This window comes from Peromyscus californicus, unplaced genomic scaffold (genome assembly GCF_007827085.1).
Source record: "Peromyscus californicus insignis strain IS unplaced genomic scaffold, ASM782708v3 Scaffold_8__1_contigs__length_139910024, whole genome shotgun sequence".
In the NCBI taxonomy this organism is placed as follows: domain Eukaryota; kingdom Metazoa; phylum Chordata; class Mammalia; order Rodentia; family Cricetidae; genus Peromyscus; species Peromyscus californicus.
The window spans coordinates 69,388,734-69,408,486 of NW_026294606.1; the positions used below are offsets into that span (position 1 = coordinate 69,388,734).

The window sequence follows — 19,753 nt, forward strand, 5'->3', positions numbered from 1 at the left end:
AGACAGTCACAATGTCAGGCACTGGAATAGTCTGCAGAGCACAAATGAAGTGGAATGTGGGGGTCAGAGGGAAGTTTGTTTACTAGAGAAGCTGAAGTGACAGTTATTAAACCTGTTTCCACAGGAACATGGTTTTATTCTAAAAGATGTCTTTCTTTCTTCCCTTCTAAAACCTTTTAGAAAACAAATCTGTTATATAAAAGAACCCTCACATATAGGTGACTGGAGAGATGGTTCAATGGTTAGGATCACTGGCTGATCTTTCAGAGGACCCATGTTCAATTTCCAGCACATGCATGGCAGCTCACAACTGTCAGTAACCTCATTTCCAGAGGATTTACTTCCCTCTTCTGCCTTCCATGAGCACTAGACATGCATGTGGTGCATAGACATACATGTAGGCAGATACACTCATACACATAAAAATCATAAAATTAAAAACCTCACATATGACATTATTTGTCAAAGCTGTTTATGGATAATTCCAAATAGTTCTGAAACAATTGGTAGAGTTCCCACCATCTATATACAAATTATCACTTTAGTTGAGAAAGACTAGATTTATTTAAATATAAGGGGAGGACAGTGTTAAAAGAGCTTTCTGATATAGATACAGATATAGATATTGCTTCTCTGATCATTATTATTGCAGTATATTCAGTCAATGGGAATAGTCAATTAGGCAATGCATAACTAATATTTAAGACATTGAAATAGAGAAATATATATTGAACTCATGCCCTCAACTGTAGCTGGGTAATGAGATGCCACTATTTTCTCAAAGGAAAGGAAAATGTTTCCCCTCTTCAACTTGGAATTTCCAAATTCTATGTGAAATCAAAGCTCTGATGGAGCAAAGATGCTGTTCAGGTGCTAATGTAGGAGAGTAATTGAAGTTTCTTGATGATCCTATATAGTTTTAGGAGATTTTATTTTGCTTCAGAATGCCTATTCTGAACTCTAGCTCATGTAGCAAAGAACTAAAGTCTACATCGGCATTTCTGAACCTGTTTGCTGTTGAAGCACATGATAGCTGTTAGTCACGTACTTGCAACAGATCAAGGGAATGACCCCTTATATACAGTTTCAAGATAACACTTGTCAACTTCCACCTTTACTCTCCACGGCCAAAAACATATTTCCTAGGGACATAAATGAAAGAAAATAAACTCTTTTGCTACACTCATGAATCAGCTCTAATATACAAAGAATAATCAACTGCAACCTAGATAAGATGTTTGTATAATTATAATTGCGGATTTCAAAGCACTAGAAACTTGTGATTCTCCTTTTGAGAAATATCATAGCTTATAAGATGTGAGTTTTGTTGGGTTAATTCTAATCTCCTTCCCTGCCATCAGGACTATATGACACCTTTGAAGTTTCATAGCTTGAGAACACCCCTAATTCACATAATCTATAGCATCATACCAAATTAAATCAATATTCCTCAGTTCTCTCTGTCTTTCTGTCTCTCTCTATATCTCTCTGCATGTGCCTCTCTATGTCTCTGTATCTCTGTCTCTCTCTCTTTACTCTGTCACATGCTCACGTATACACATACCCACAAACATCTCTGAGCATCTCTCTTTGTTTATGACTCTTTGAACCTCTCTATTTAGACTGTACTCCATGGGGTACAACAGGACACTGTCAACATAGAATATGCTGTTTTCCTAATGTAAGACCAAGTTTTCACTGTAAGAGCATGGCATACTCTCTTGTGAAGTAGCTCTCTAATGCAATGCATTTTCAAGGAAGCTCATTATAGTTAAAATTGATCTGACATGGTTTCCCTTCTGCTTTCATTGTCCCTGAACCTCAATGCCATTAGTTTAATTCATCTAACTAAGCAAAATTTTGGACATAGTGAGACATGGAACAATGAGCTATACCAGAACACACTACATTTACCTGCTTGTAAGATGGATCTCTAGATTCCATGAACTTGCAAAGGTTCATATGTAGAAATTTTAAGAGTGAGTTATTAGACATGAATAACAGGCTAAATACAGGTCCTATTTTGGTAATTGTGCATGCAAATACACACATAAAGCTTCACACTAGTGTTGGCATTTATACTGACATCAGTATATATAGAATGTTTGTGTCGGATACATAACCATACATATATATGACTTATGTAGTATGGACATTGAAATATTCACAGCAAAAGCAAGTAGAATGCATAGGGATTTACTGTACTCACCATACATAAATTCATTCTTCAGTCATCAGCATCTTAACAAGAATGATACATTTGCTACAGTCAAGAAGATTGCTCTACAGTGACACCTCATTATAACCCAAAGTTCATACTTTACATTAGGGTTCACCCTGGCATTGACATTGCTTGGTGTTGACAATTCAGTGTGTTTTTACAAATGGCTAATCATTACATGATATAGAGTGGTTTTCCTGCAGTAAAACCCCAGTCTTCTACTTCTCCCTTCCTTCTTATTCTACCACCTCTGGCACTCCCAGAACTTATTGTTTCCATGGTCTTGCCTTTTCCCGAATATCATGTAGTTGAAACGGTACAGTGCACAGCTTCATGAAACTGTCTTCTTTCATTTGCAGTAAGAATTCAAGATTGGACTTAGCATGTTCAATGTGTAAATATGAAACAGTTGTCATAAAGTGCAATGAGAAATGTTAAGCTAAATAATTGTATGATTCCGTAAATCATACCACATAATCAATCGTTAAAATTTCAATTTTAGAAAAATTTCCAAATAGTAAAAATTTCTTAAAATATGCATGCAAAATACTATACTCAGGTCTAAAGGTAAACAAAATGTTTCTTATGGGAATTTTAATTTTATTTGAACACTGATAAAACTCATTTATCTCAAGAGCAGGGTGGAGATATTCTGTACTAAAATGCAGAATTGACATGAGGATAAAACAAGAGACTTAAAAGAAATATTGAGCTAACAGAAAAGTGCCTCTAGCCCCGAGCCTACCTAGATTCCCATGAGAAGTGAAACTTCATGTTCTTCTTGGATCAAAACTATTTCAGTGGAAAAGTTGAGAAGGAATTCAGAGGAGGTTTAATTTTAAACAAGAAATGTGTTGGTAGTTGGCTGTGCTTTAGATCAGGGTCCCCAGGAGGCCAACTCAGAAGGCATATTCCTGCTGAGAAAGTTCATTGGAGAAATCTCCCTGGAAATTCTCCCCACAGATAAGCAAAAGAAAGAAAACTGATTGTGAGAGGAACTGATTGTGGTCCAGCTGAGTTTGTGTTTAGCAGGTGACTTGTGACAATGCTTTGGTGAGCTCTTAGGTTGCATTAGCCCTTTAAGATGCCCAGCATAGTTCTGTGTTTCAGGGTAAGACACCGCCAAGTTTCCTCCTTCCACATTACATGTCCATTGTTCCAGTACATCGTTAACACCCTTTATTTTTGTTACATTCATTTATTCTTTGTGTATCTGTGCATATGTACATGTATGAGCATGCCCTAATAAACACATGGAGATCAAAACACAACCTGAAAGAGTTGTTTCCTTCCTTCTTCTCTGTGGGTCTGTTGACCAGACTCAGGTCAGCAGGCTTGGCAGCAAGTACCCATATCTGCTGAACCATTTTACTAGTCTCCAAAAATGCCCCTTATGAATACTTATAGCTCTGAGGGTAGATAAGGCATATTCTTTTTTATCACATTTATATATTTTATACAATTGATATTTCATGATTAGAAGTTAATTTATTTAAATTTTGAACTGTTTTATAATTATACAACAGTAAATATGCACTGGGATGATTCAGTACTGGACATAGACATAAACAAAGCATCTCAGCATCAACATGCCTTGCTCTCTTTTTCAGGTCTGGTCTTACCTCAGCCATCACTGTGTGAAGAAGACCAGTTTGCTTGTATGTACACAGTCCAGTGTGTCCCTGCCTCAGAGAAGTGTGATGGACAGGAAGATTGTATAGACGGATCTGATGAAATAGATTGCTCTCTCAGCCCCTCTCCTCAGCTCTGCAGTAATACAGAATTCCAATGCTCTGAAAGCCAGTGTATCCCATCTCTCCTGCTATGTGATGGAGTGGCTGACTGCCACTTTAATGAAGATGAATCCAGCTGTGGTGAGTTGTTTCACTAACTCAGTGTTCCAGGAAGATATTCTGTCTAGAAATGATGGAGTTCAACAGATGAAGTCAAGGTCTCTAGAATATCCCCATAACCATATCATCAATAACAGTATGTTTGTGTCTTATGTTGCTAAACAAACCATGTGGTTCTTGCTTTCCATTTCTGTAAAGACTCCATTTGAGGTTACACTAACTTCTGTTAACTTTATTTTCTCGTCCATTTAACTCTAGTTCATTTTTCTGGTTATCTTTTTAACACATTTGTGGAAATGTATTAAAGTAGAGCAGTTATAATTTATTTCTATCTTAAGTGTTAAGAAAGGTAGCCCAAATCAAGACCTATAGACTAATAATTAATTACAACACAGACACAGACACACACACACACACACACACACACACACACACACACACACACACACGGGTTTAGGACAGGAAAATTACATTAGCAGATTTTCTATCATTAAGAGTTCATGGTGTTTTCATATGACTCCTCAGACGGCCCTTCATGTTAGCTGTCCCTCCCTGTATTCCCTTCCTTACCCCAAATCTTCCCTCCCCCTCCCCACTTAATCCTCCTGCTTCACTCTCACTCATTTCTCTGCAACTGTATATTACATTTCCCCTCCCTTGGGAGAGTGTCACTCTCCCTCATCCCATACTCTATACCTAACTTCTGTGCTATGTCTGTTTGTAAAGGAAAAACCTGTTTCCTCTAGTGGAGTCTCACTGGGTATAATAGCCTCATGTAAGGTATGCCCAATGACAGGCAAGAGATGGCGAAAACAAAATGAACTCAATAGTATATGTAGACTTTTTGTCTCATAACTCTTTGCTTGGCCTCTTTTGTCTTGCTGGTCTTTTATTTTATTACCATGGTTTCATATTTTGTGTTTTCATGCACTTTGCTTTTTGGTTCTGTGTATGTCTCTCTGTGTGTCTTTCTTGTGATTTCTCTCTTATATTTTTAATAATTCTGATTTGTTTGCTTGTTTGTTTTCTATAAAGAGAGAGAATAAAGTCATACAGAGGAGGTGGGGAAGATCTAGGAAGAGTTGGGGGAGATGAAACCATGATCAGAATACATTGTATGAAAAAAGTTATTTTCAATATAAAAGGGCTTATATTATGTTAAATACTAAGAATACAGATTAATTTTAAAATCTAAGGAAAATATCTTAGTGCTGCCAATGTCATTCCTCATCCACATAGTGAAGTCAGTAATACCTAACTTACCAGACTAACAGAATTTGAGTTAGTGCATATAAACCCAAAACTCTGCACTCAACACTTGCCATTTTTGCTTTGTGTTGTAGCTTGAGTTTTCCTGCCTGGACCACAGTCAGGACAAATCTCTCTCACCTGCCAGCCCCACAGCCATCAGACCCAACCAAGTAAACACAGAGACTTATATTGGTTACAAACTGTATGGCCTTGGCAGGCTTCTTGCTAACTGTTCTTATAGCTTAAATTAATCCATTTCTATTAACCTATACCTTGCCACGTGGCTCGTGGCTTACCGGCATCTTCACATGCTGTTTCTCATCATGGTGGCTGGCAGTGTCTCTCTGACTCAGCCTTCCACTTCCCAGCTTTATTCTCCTCCTTGTCCCACCTACACTTCCTGCCTAGCCAATGGCCAATCAGTGTTTTATTTATTGACTAATCAGCAACACATTTGCCATACAGACCATCCCACAGCACTTCCCCTTTTCTTTTTTTTTTTTTTTTCAAAAAGGAAGGTTTTAACCTTAACAAAGTAAAATTACATATAATTTGGGAATTTGGGCGTAGCTTCTCTTACTACTTCCTGCTGAAGGGGGGCGCTGTATCTTATGGGGACACAAAGAAAATTTTAGGATTATGGAATAGTCCATGAGGGTGTATTATCTGAGCCAGTTGCCTTCAAACCATTTTGGATGTTGGATCATCTGGGCCATGGTGTCATCGGAGACCTTTCAGGGGGTCTTGGCTGGTCAAACCTGATGTGTCTTAATCTGGAACAAATCCATAGCCTTTGGCTTTCTGTGGGAACAAAAGCAGAGTCTCCTTTCCAAAGCAACACATCCTTATATTTAAATTTTGAAGTCAAGGTACCTTTAAAATATACATTTTGGCGTAACTCAACAGCTTTTACAATCAAATGTTTTTCTGCAGTTAAAAGTCCCAAAGACAACACAATGCAGATTCTCTGTGTAATATCCATTTTTACGTGGCTTATTTTTTATACTACCTTTACTGTCTCTTTAAAGACTTTATTTTTTAAAACTATGTATTTGTTTCTATAACTCTATATATCACCTCTTTTGTCTCTTTCAAGCCTACGTATCTTTTACACACATTATAAACTATTACATCTGAATCTGTCTTATTGTGAATCTATTGCCTTAAACTGCAGCAGCTGTGGCTGCTGGCTCCACCCACCTCAGCTTCCCAACATGGCGGTGTTACCTTTTCCACCAGCTCTGGGAGCTATCATGGGTCTATGCTTTTAGCCAAGCAGCGTGTAGTCCAGAAACCTCTTTTTTTTGTTTTGTACTAGCAAAATCTAAATCCACCATGCAGCTTAATGTGCCACTTGCAGAGGCCTCATTCCCGCCATACTGCAGGTCAAGCGCTCATGCTAGGAACCCACTAGTAGCTCAAACTGGCAGCTGCCGCTCATTTGAGAGAGACAATTAGGAACTGTTTTTAGCTCCGTTTTAGAATCTTTTTTTCTCAGGTTTTAGGTGGAAACTCTTGCCACCACGTTGGACGCCATTTGTAGCTAGAGTTTTCCTGCCTGACCCACAGTCAGGACAAATCTCTCTCACCTGCCAGTCCCACAGTCACTCAGACCCGACCAAGTAAACACAGAGACTTATATTGGTTACAAACTGTATGGCCTTGGCAGGCTTCTTGCTAACTGTTCTTATAGCTTAAATTAATCCATTTCTATTAATCTATACCTTGCCACGTGGCTCGTGGCTTACCGGCATCTTCACATGCTGTTTCTCATCGTGGTGGCTGGCAGTGTCTCTCTGACTCAGCCTTCCACTTCCCAGCTTTATTCTCCTCCTTGTCCCATCTACACTTCCTGCCTAGCCAATGGCCAATCAGTGTTTTATTTATTGACTAATCAGCAACACATTTGCCATACAGACCATCCCACAGCATTGTGTAGTCTATTTCATATAGAGAGTGGGAAATGTTGATAAATAATTGCATATAGTTAAAGGTGATTAGCCACTCATGGTGAAGTTCAAAAGTCATTAACATCCTATTTGTTTATTTTCTTTTTTCAATTCCATAAAACATAATAGAGATTATAGTTTTTACATGAAGAAAAGTCATTTAGGGATAGAGCCATGTGAAAGAATCAAGGAACAAAGTGCAAGGGAATTTAGTAATCAGCTAGGTATCTAGAAATATGATTATTGGAAAAGGAATAAAGCAAATGAAAAGGTGGGGGACAGCCTCTGGGAATTACAATTTTTAGTCTCACATTAATAAAACCTTTTCTCTGCCTTAGACTTGAGGATTGCTCTGCTTCTGGTTATTTCCTTGCTTTTCTTGCTGCGGTTAAAAAAAAAAAGTCAGGTCCTTTGATATTTTGTTATTGGTGAAGTAAGCAAAGGGAGATGATTCCAGATAAACGTTGCCAAATTATTTATTGCTGTTCCCATCATAACTCTAATGCAATTTGGCTGACAGAAATAATATTATGTTCAATATAGTCATCTGATGTCATCTGATATTTGACTTTAAGGTAGAATGCTAGTTAAAGAGAAGCTTAGCAGACTGCTGTGTCCTTATGATTTCAAATATTCATTGGAAACATAGCATCTGAATACTTTATTTTATGAAGTTCTGTTCCTAAAGGGAATCCACATGAGGAGTGGATGAAGGGTAAAATGCTACAGCAAAAGCACAGAAGTGGTTAATGAACACAGTTCATCAAATATTTCAAGGCATTATATTTTATTTCTAGGCTCTGCTATTCAGTTACAATGTTTTGTGTAAATTATAATTCAATCATTTATTCACAGACCTTCAGTAGAACCCCCATTGACACGATATCTTGTTTTGGGCATTGTGCTCACTAGTTTTATGTCAACTTGACACAAGCTAAAGTCATCTGAGAGGAGGGAACTTCAATTAAGAAAATTCCTAAGATCAGGCTATAGGCAAGCCTGTAGGACATTGTCTTAATTAGTGATTGATGGGGGAGGGCCCAGCCCATTGTGGGTAGTGCTATCCCTGGGTTGGTGGCCCTGGGTTCATAGCAAAGCAGGTTGAGCAAGCTATGGGGAGCAAGCCAATAAGCAGCATGCTTTCATGGCCTACATCAGCTCCTGTCTCCAGGTTCCTGCCTTGTTTGAGTTCCTATCTTTACTGCTTTTGATGATGAACTATTATACTGAACTATGAGTGACATATACCCTTTCCTCTCCCAATTACTTTTGGTCATGGTGTTTCATCAATAGTAGCCCTAACTAAGACAGGTATCACTGATACAGATGGATGCACTTGTCTCAGGATGTAGGTGCATACTATACTGATGCAGAAGACTAATGAATAAAGGAATGTAATACTGTGTGATGAGTGACAGGATAGGGATAGACACCATATTATAGAGCATGAGGCACTTTCTAACTGTTGTACTATATCTATGCCAGAGTTATATGAGAGTATGATCAATGTGGATCAGCATTGATCAGGCTGGAGGGAGAGAGATTGGTTAGATATCGCAATTTCAATATACAGAGATTGATTAAAATGTGGTATGTGATAAATATTATGATTTATGATACTATTGCATAAGGAGAATAAGAAAGGACTTTAGAATGATTGAAATTTCCTATTTAAACATTCAGGGTAGCTCATGTGCCATGTTGACAGCTGTGAAAATAGGGGAAGCAGACAACTCCAGAGAAGCTAGCTAACAAAGAATACCCAAAAAGGGACACATGGATCACCCTGGGAGAGGGAAATAGATGAGATATTCATGAGTGAACTGGGGGTAAGGGGTGGGCAATGGGGGGTAGCAGATGGGGGATAAGAACATAGGGGAATGGGATGATCCAACTGGAACACAGCTGGAGTGGGAAATCAATGAGAGAGATACCATGATGGAGGGGGATATCATGGGGATAGAGAGAAACCCAGTGCTAGGGAAGTTGCCAGGAATCCCCAAGGATGACCCCAGCTTGAACTACTAGAAATAGTGGAGAGGGTGCCTGAACTGAACTGGCTTGCCCCAGTGATCAGATCGGTGAATACCCTAACTGTCATCACAGAACTTTTCTCTGGTGACTGATAGAGGCAGATGCAGAGATCTGCAACCAAACAACAGGCAGAGCTCCAGGAGTTCAGTTGGAGAGAGGAGGGATTCTATGAGCAAGTGCATCAGGATCATGATGGGGAAACCAGTAGAGATGACCAAACCAAACTAGTGGAAACTCATGAAAGTTAGATCAACACGGGAAACCTCACCCGGCCCAGACACGGACAGGGTTGACAGATTGATAGCTCTTTCTCATTTCCGTGGAACCTACATGGGACTGGACTAGTCCCTTTGCATGGTGAGACAATCGTGTAGCTTAATCTGTTTGGGGGCCCCCTGGCGGTAGAATCAGAATCTATCCCTGGTGTATGAGTGGGCTTTTTGGAGCCCACTACCTATGATGGCACACCTTGTGCAGTCTTGAGGGAGGGGGAAGGGCTTGGACTTACCTCTACTGGGTCTGCCTCCCCATGGGAGGCCTTGCCTTCTTGTAGGGGTGAGTTGGGGTGAGTTGGGGAGGAGGTTAGGGGAGGTGGGAGGGGGAAGAGGGAGATCTTTGATTGGTGTATAAAATGCATGAAAATTTTTTCTTAATTAAAAAAAAGACTCAGGGACAAGAAAAAAATAACACAATTAGAAGGTTAAAAAAAGAAGATCGGGGAAACAGAAGGTTCTCTGGGAAGATCATGACTTCATATTGGATGTTATTTGTGAAACCTGTGGTATATCCCCATGGAGATCAATGTTCAGAATGTGGTTGGAAATGTGTATCCAGAGATCAAAAGAGAAACACAAGACATAGAAAGATTCTTGGCATCAGCTGCAGGTATAGATGAGATAAAATAACCTAAAAAAAAAGCTAGATAAAATCTAAAGGAACACCTGAAGTGTAAATAAGGAAACAATAAATAAAAATAAGCATTGATTACAAGAAAGCAGAAGGGGTATTGTTGGGGGTGGGCATGAAGAGGCCCATCAACAAAGAGTGTGGCAAGAGGAGGAGACTGGGAGAGGGGAACAATTAATAACAAATACATATAAAATGTTATAGTAAAGCCCAAGCCTTGGGACTAGAGGTATGGTTCAGTAGTTAGGGAGTGTAACACTCTTACGAAGAACCTGAGTTTGGTTCCTGGCACACACATGGGGCAGCTCACAATGGCCTCTAATTCCAGATGCTCTCCCATGGACACCATGGGTACCTGCATTCACAAGTGCACAGAGCCACAGAGGCAAATGAATGTAGATGATTTAAAGGAGTATTTTAAATACTCATTACTTTGTCTGCTAGCTTAAAAATTATTTTAACAAAGCAAATATTGAAAGCTACTGAGAGGACATTCTTGTAGGGACAGAAAATCCTCACTTCTGTCCTCTTAAGACCCAACTGGCTCCAAGAATTAAACTGTAACATAGGTTAGCAAAGTGAAAAATGGGTTAGCAGAAGGAAAAGGGTTTTCATGGCATAGATGCCCCCATACAAACTAAAAACCACAAGAAGCAGTCTGATCAGTGTTTATAGACAGGAGTGAACACACCATAGTAAACTGTAAAGATGGAAGATGCATGAGAGACCAGAGATGTTCTAAAAAGGTCTCTACAGCATTATTTTGCTCTCAGCTTCTTGCCTTAGAAGATAACATTGTTGCTTTTTTCTTCTATTATGGAGAGTGTCTTTCATATGGGACTTTTATCTAATGCTGTTAAAGAGGTTGAAGTGATATCCCAACTGTCGCTTTCCAAATGTCTTCCCTTAAAAAAGTCAAGATGCAAAAGAGGTATGTTTTAGATCCCAGAGACAAAGGAGAGCCACAAAATCAGAGTGATGAGCTTAGATAGAGGTTGTGGTGTCCTTGGAGAAAGCCAATGGGAGTAGACCAAACTACAAATAAACCCAATAGTTTTGGAAAGTAGTCTACTCCCTGGTATGCAACTCTGGATTAATTCAATTCTGTATATTATGTGTGTTAGGAAAAACAGTCCTCAGCATGAAAACTAATTTTGATATTCTTACTTTCCTTCTCTAAATTCCTTATGTGAATGGCTTTCTGTAAACCAGTGAGCCTTGCTTTAAAATGGCTTTATGAGTAATGGCTGAAGAGGAAACTCTCATTCCAGGCTGCTGTCATATGTAAAGCAGCATTTATTCTTCTTACTTCTAGGACATAGAAACCAGCAGCTTTGGGCTCTTTGGTCTTATCTCTAATTTCTGGCCCTATTTTAATTCAGGTCCTTGCTGGTGTTCATGCTGATCTCTTCTGTGAGTCATTGTTTTGGGACTTCTCTTCTGTTTGGTAGTGTTCCATGTCTGGAGTGTTGGGAATATGTTAAACTATGACCTATGGCACCATTTTGCTAGAAAGCTTATATATTATTCCAAAGCATCAATTAGAACTGATATTGATCTAAATTTCTTTCTCACCCTGTTCCTCAGAGTTTTAAGGTTCTTAAAATGATGCATCAAAGGCAATATTGGTCATTCAGAGCTTTTTAAAATGTAATTTAGTTCTACAAAAACATTTTCATTTTTATCTGATGTAATTAATACAGTCGTACGCAGTATCTTTTGAACACCTTAGTCAAACCCTTATGTTAAAACTTTAAAAAAGAATAGAGTGGGATATTCCTTGCACACGATCAAAGACAATTAACTCACAGTCTATTCAAAGCAAATTGTTAATCTTTGTGATCCAGGAATAAAGATCAGTATACATGGCTCTTATAGAGATTTTGTCAACTATATCACATAATATTCCCTTCTGGAATTACAAGCAAGAAGAATTATTTGGGGTACTTCATCCAATTTAGTTTTGAGATTTATTATCAAATTTTAATGTGAACTTGGACATGAAAAATGGTGTTTTTAAGTCTATGTATCTCCATTGACTGAATTGCTGGCTCTGAAAAATTGAAGCAGTACTTAGTATTGAGCAATCCTTCCTAAGGTGCTGAAATATCAGTTCACACCAATATCTGTTATTGAGTTTCCAGTAATGTAAGATGTTCTACTTAACACTTCTATAAAGAGCAGAGGGAAGAATTTGTTTTAGATGAGAGAACAGAACTAAATAAGGAAGAAAATAGTAATACTACAGCTCAAAATAATAACAAAGGGAATGTATGACAAAATTTACTCAATACAACACCAGTATCAGGAATACACATCCAAGGCAGTATTGGACATAGAAAACTTTCCAGAACATAGTCCGGGCTGAAATAGGAAGTTTCCTTATGAAGAAGGGACAAGAAGGTGTTGAGTCAATGGTTAGGCTGAGCTATGTAGATAGACTGTCTCAAAAAACAAAACATGATTCTTTCCATGTAAGTATGTCTAAAAGAGTGAAATCTTAAAATATGTTTTAAAATTTTAATTTACAAAACAATCATTTAATTGAGTAGGCATAAAACCTATACAATCAATTTGTATAAGTTAAGGGATAGTTCAGATGAGCTCAAAGTTATCAAGGCTTGAACCATACATAGAGATGGATAACTAAACACCCAGGGCAAAGGATGTAATAAGTGTTCCAGAGGGTTAAATCATTATATAATATACAATAGTAAATAAATCATACTTCAAACTAAATAAAACAGAAAATATAGTATTTTCTTCCTCCTTTAAAAGGCAGAGATGTTTATAAATAGTGAGTATATGTGAATGTGTCTATATGTTTATCTTTATGTATAAATATATATACACACAGTATTTTTAAATATACATTTTTAGTTTCTATGTATTTTTATATACTGCCACATTATATTTAATGAATATTTGCAAATATAATTTTAGAAGTAGGCAACAAAAAGCCAAGTGCAGTTAGTATTTATCAGCATTTATAAAACAAAGGAAATGACATATTGATTTTTCTGTAACCCCTACTATAAATATTTATGCAATGAAGAAACACTCCAAAATCAGTCCAAAAAAGGCCATGAAGTTTATAGAAAAATTGGGCTTCTAAATGTCTCCTGAGAAGAATCTATCTTTTGCCATATTATTTTCAAACATCATGCTTTAATGTCTGTGGGCATATTTATTCCAGTCTGTCGTTGTCTTAGAGATTGCTATTCTTTCTTACTAAAGTAATCCTAAATAACATAAATCATTTTGTAGCTATAAACTCATTCACTTTGTAGATATTATTTAAAAACCAAACAATACGTGAATGGTTCATCAGAATGGTTTTTCTGAAAGTAGATCCGTTTATAGGTTATAGTAGTTGTATAAGAAACATGAATAACGGCACTGAGGACATAGCTCAGTGGAGGAATGTGTGCTTCAGAATGTGCACTTAGTTTATGGGATTCCCTGGGTTCAGAAGAATGGACTAGTAGAAGGAAAGGAAAGGGGGGACAGAGTAGAGAAACTCAGTATCTCTCTTTTTAACTATAGTTTATTAACTCTTTGAGAATTTCATACAGTCTATTTGAACACGGTTATTATCTTCCTCCAACTTCTCCCATAACCACCCTCTCCTCTACGCACACAACTTTGAGTTTTCTTCTCTATCCCCCACCCCTACTCCCAGAAAGTGCAGTTTGTATTTCCCAACTAATCTTGGAGGTGTTCTTTGTCCTGGAGTGTGGTTGACCCAACAGGGGATATGTCATTAACGAAAACTGATTCTCCCTCTCTTAGAAGCTATCAAATGCTAATCGTGGTGGGATTCATGCTTCCTCCATGTCTCGATGCTGAGATTTTGTCTAGCTTGAGCTTTCACAGGTCTTGTGCATATGTTCAAATTGCTTTGAATTCACATATGCAGCTCCCCTGTTGTGTCCCGGAACTCAGCATTTTTAGCAGCAAAGTGACACGGGGCTGTTAGAAGGAAAACTACATGACTCAGTGTATATGCAAATCTAGCTCAGGCAGTACAGATGTGTATTTTGTCCTTGAATTAAATCTAACCAGAACTCTCATTGAAATGTCTTAACAGTTCAATGTTCAGTGAAACTTTAAAATAAGGTAATGCTGAAAGAATAATAATTTATTATGTGTGCATTATGTACTTAACCATATTCATTTCATCCAATCTTCCTAGACCTCTATAAAGTGGATTTAATTACCATTATTTTAATGTAGAATAACCAATGGTGACTATTATAAGAAGAGCTAACTAATTCAGACTATAATTCACATTGTCAATGGCAAGTACTAAGAGTACTGATATCATAGCTGATATAACAGCCAATTATAAATAATATTGATAAGGGATGATCTTAGGAAAGAGATTCATTTCACATCACCAAAAGTATCATTAACTTTCATGGGGCATAACAACTACTAATGAGAGATAGGTCAACTCCCTGTGCCCATGTCTGCTTCTCATGTTTCTGTCTAAAATGGGTAGGTTGTAGATACATATATAACAAGTTTCTTTAACTTATAGCCCAGGGTATGGCTGAGTTTGGCTAATGGGTAGAATCAGCAGAAATTCAACACACTGGCAAGAAAACATGAGTTTATCTGGAATGTTCACCTTACCTTAGGCCACATCATGTCCCTATCTATCTATCTATCTATCTATCTATCTATCTATCTATCCATCCATCCATCTATCATCTATCTATCTATCTATCCATCTATCATCTACCTATCTATCTATCTACCTACCTATTTTTCAGTTGTTACACTGTATCCATGCCTATTTATGGGCTATAGTGTGACATTTCAGCACATGTACTCGACATGCAGTGATCAGGTCAGGATATTTGGCAAATCTTTCACTTGGGATATATAACACTTATTAGTACTGAGAACATTCGCACTCTGTGAGCTACTCTGAAATAATCATTGTCATCCCTAGTTATCTTACTGTGCTATAGAAGACAAGTCATTGTTCCCACTCATCTGCTCACTAACATCTTCTCACCATCCTCCCTCCTTCCCCCAAGTCCCTTATCTAATGTATTCCTAAACTCCAGCTTCAGGTAACTGTTCTCACAGTCTTTGGCCAGCCTCACTGATACTAACTTTCGTAGCTTTTTGTGCATGCTGCTTATCTGAGAAACAGCTCCTTATGACTTTTTTGTCATGACATGCAGTATCAGTAGACCACCTATTAGGAGGAAGGTGAGTAGATACTGACTGATGGAACTAATGCTGGAATCATGAAAGCTTCCTGAAATATAGACGACTGTCAGAGGAGTGCCAACAAGGAGAATCTTCCTACTTTTGTTTTATCCTGCTGTATAATTAAAGTCATGTTAAGCTAGACAGGGTGGAGCACCCCTGCAATCCCAGCATTCAGGAGACTGAGGTAGAAGGACCATAAGTTCTAAGCTAGCCTCAGCCTCACAGCAAGACCCTGTTCCCACAGATTAACTGTATTTCTTTTTTCCATTAGTTTTTGAGGGAAAAAATGATTTTTGATAAAAATACATACCACTTTAGTTTATTAAAAGTTACATTTCCATTGGCAGGATGGTACTTTATATGATTTATTATTTTTAAATATTGATCTCACCACAAATTCATAGAAGCACTCTGATAGCTAGTAAGTTTGATTATTATTAGAGTAAAAGACCTTCAAATATCAGGTACTATTGATAAGTACATTTAAACATGTGCAAAGCACTGAAAACAAATACCCCTATCCATTAATCCTATATCCCACTTCAGTGCCAATGTTTTGGAAGAAGTGTCTGTCAGTGATGTCTTTGTGCCATTTTATTCATTTCTCAAAATGATTGTCTCTTATAGTCCTGCTCTCTCATCCACAGAAAATGTTCTCTCTGAGACAGGAAAGAATCTCCTGTTTTCACATTTCAGAGTGTTCTGATGAGGTTCAATAAACACATTCTTTCCATGACAATCTAGGGTTTTGTGAGCATAACACCTCTAACCTATCTATATACTCTAAAGTTGGGCCAACCTTTCCTTAGAAATCCTAACAAGGGAGTTCTCTGCATCCATCATGCTGAGACCAGGGAACTAGAGGCCCACGAGTACTACACCCTAAATGTTAGTAAACAGTTATGGTCAAACAGATACACAGTGACCACTCATAGCTTTTAAGCTTTTTGGAAAATGAAAATCCAAAGAGATTTTGGTATTTATCATCTTCTGGCAAAATCTAGAGAACAGGACCTTACCTCTGATCATGCAAACCTTGATCTGATCTCCTTCTCTCATCCTCTGTCTCTGTCTGTCTGTCTGTCTGTCTCTCTCTCTCTCTCTCTCTCTCTGTCTCTGTCTCTGTCTCTGTCTCTGTCTCTCTCTCTCTCTCTCTCTCTCTCTCACACACACACACACACACACACACACACACACACACACACACGCTCTTGCTCTCCCCCTTCCCCTCCCCTTCTCCCTCCTCATTTCTTCTCATAAGGACATTGATAACATTTGATTAGGGTCTTACCCTGATAGCTTCACTTGTCTCTAATTCCTTTCTTTAAATCTCTATGTAGAAATACAGCCCTGTTATGGGTTCTCAATATCAGTTGTGGGGGGACATGAAATTAAGTCCCTGGCAATGTCTGAGAATTGATTCATCCATGCTTTCTTCCTTTTCTGAAAATTATAAGTTAAATTATATTTAAAAAGAATGGTTTTCTCATGACATAAGTGGTATTCTCATGGACTCACAGCAGCAGCACACTTACCTGCACAATACCAGTACAAGATCAAGCCATTTGAAATGTGGCTTGGATAGGGTAGATGATCTCAAGGTCCCTTTACTGAGAAGCTATTGACAGTTGATAATTGCTGGGAGAGGAAAACAACACTCTTCTGTGAGGATGTGGGCTCTGAGAGGATTCTCACATTCCAGTTGAAGACTAACACCCATAGAGGCAGCACTGGGCAAACTTAGTGGGTTCTTAAAAAGACTTGAAGTTGGGAGGGGCATGTGTCAAATGGGATATGGTGAAAGTTGGGCAGAAAATATGATTATAATGTAATTATATTTCACTTTACACATGTATGAAATTTCAAGAAAAAAAAAACACTTTTTAAAAATTATTTTATTTGGCCGGGCAGTGGTGGCACACGCCTTTAATCCCAGCACTCGGGAGGCAGAGCCGGGCTGGTCTACAAAGCAAGTTCCAGGAAAGGCACAAAGCTACACAGAGAAACCCTGTCTTGAAAAACCCAAAAAAAAAAAATTATTTTATTTTATGTGTGCGAGTGCATTGTCTGCAAGTTTATCTGTGTACCACCTGTGTGTCTGGTGCCTCCAGAGGCCAGAAAAGCACATCAGATTCCCTAGAACTGGAGTTATAGACAGTTTTAAACCACCATGAAAATGCTGGGAATCAAATCTAGGTCCTCTGGAAGAGCAGCTAGTGCTTGTAACAGCTGAGCTATCTCTCAGCTCAGAATAAAGAAAAAAAATATCAACTAACTGTTTGAAAAATGTAATATGAAAAAAATAAAGGTTAAAGTGACAATCATTTCATTATGAGAAATTCATTCAAAAACAGATGAACTTGCTTTCCTTTCTCATCTTCACCATTATTGCTTTTTGTTCAGTCAATCAGAGCTGCCCTGATGGAGCTTTGGTGTGCAACTCATCGGGCATCTGTGTCCCCTATCACCAGCGCTGTGATGGTATGGCCCACTGTGAGCACTTCCAACTTGATGAGTCCAGCTGCTCAGGTACTCCTTTTCCTTTCAACTTTTCTTTGTAATACGAATTATTAACTAAATCTGCAGGTGATAAAATATTCAAAGTGGATTTTCTAAATAACATTAGACATGGATTTATGGTATTGGTTTGGAGGCAAGAAGAATGTTGATATCCTAGATTTGTTAAAAGTTTATAAATGAGTAATGGGTTCTTTATTATTCACTAAATAATGAAGGCTGGAAATCAGGCAGATGTTTCAGTTCATGTAGTATTATTCCTGCAGGCATGAGGACCTAAGTTCAGATCCCCAGCATCCAGGTAAAAATCTAGGCATGGCATGGCGTTTGAATGTAATTCTTGCATTGAGGAGGTGGAATCAAGGTGATCACTGGGACTTGAATCAGTAAATACCTGGTTTCATTGAGATCCTAGCTGAAAAAAGTAAGTTGGAGAGAGAAAAAAGGAGACACACAACATCAATATGTGGCCTCTACACACACATGTATGCATCCACCCATACACACATGAACACACAATAAAACACCACTCATACAGAACAATACAAAGAAAAAAAATGTACAATTTTAATGCAATAAAATTTGTAGTCCTTAGTATTTAATAATCTATGAAAATTGGTTTTGTTCTACAATAAGGAAAGCCTACAATATAATGTTAGTATCTTTATGAAATTGCATACTTTTCCTACTTTTTGATGAGAGTATTACATAATTTAATGATACATTTTTCCATAAGTATATTAAATCTTAGGTTGCTTTTGAAACATTCTTTATTTTTCTGTCCTTGGAGCATTCATTCAGCATAAGAGCTGATAATGTACAGCGGTTGTCCTGTGTGTATAATAACGGCTCTAAAAATTCCTATGATATATTATATAAAATCCCATGGTATAGGCCATTGTTATCTTCTCTCCTGAGTAATCGACTTTTTATTTTGTACAGGGGATTTGTAAGGTAATAGAGAGCTAGAGGCAATATAATTCTGTTAAAACTAAAAGATAATATAAATCAGTAATGAAAGATATATTTGATCATATTTCTTAATAAGTTGCAAATATTTTTGTCAAATGTAGCTAAGAATATATTTTATATCTTTAAAGATACTCATGGAATTATGAAATATGTGACACAAGCATGAACCAATTGTAGTTCACAAAAGGCTCATTTATCACTTCTGATTTTGTTGAGTATAAAAGGGAAGTCATGAGATCTAGTCCCAATTACAAATATATATATTCCCATATACAAAATATACAAGGATAATCTACAAAAGCATTGTTGTTTCCCTTTATTCCTTTACTGAGCATCTTAGACCCCAAAGATAAGTGGCCCCAAAGGAAAACCTGTTACTCCTTTCAAAGACAGTGAGAAGAAAGCTGGTGGTAGAGACATATGGAGACTCAAGGCTCATCACTTAGGAGCTGGGAGTAAGAAGACTGTGTGTTAGAGTCCATCCTGAGCTACACAGTGAGACTTGGTAATAAAAAACAAATAAAGAGATTAATAGTGTGATAATAATACAGTTCTGTCCTTTGAAACTCTTAACACTTTGCTTATGTCTATGTGAAGGTGAGATTTTCTTCAGGACATCCTTGAATGAGCACAAATCAAACTGTGCTATGATTTATTGCCTGCTCTGACATGAAATAAGGTCAGGGAAACAGAAAACTTGCCACTCAGGCAGTGTGATAGATACCCTGTTTATTTCAGTCAAGTACCCATCAGTTACCGTCCACTCACAAAGTGCAGGTCACATTGACATAGCTACTGGGTTAGAGTGACACAAACAGCTA

At 37.8% G+C, this 19,753-nt stretch overlaps 1 protein-coding gene across 1 annotated transcript in view; it reads left to right on the plus strand.

The window, feature by feature from the left end:
• The window catches only part of Malrd1 (MAM and LDL receptor class A domain containing 1), a 605,236-nt gene that overhangs the window by 495,215 nt on the left and 90,268 nt on the right, over positions 1-19,753 (plus strand). Inside the window, exons 33-34 of the mRNA XM_052729219.1 lie at positions 3,832-4,095; positions 17,847-17,972. Coding sequence (XP_052585179.1) covers positions 3,832-4,095; positions 17,847-17,972 — 390 coding nt within the window. The remainder of the gene's footprint in view (positions 1-3,831; positions 4,096-17,846; positions 17,973-19,753) is intronic.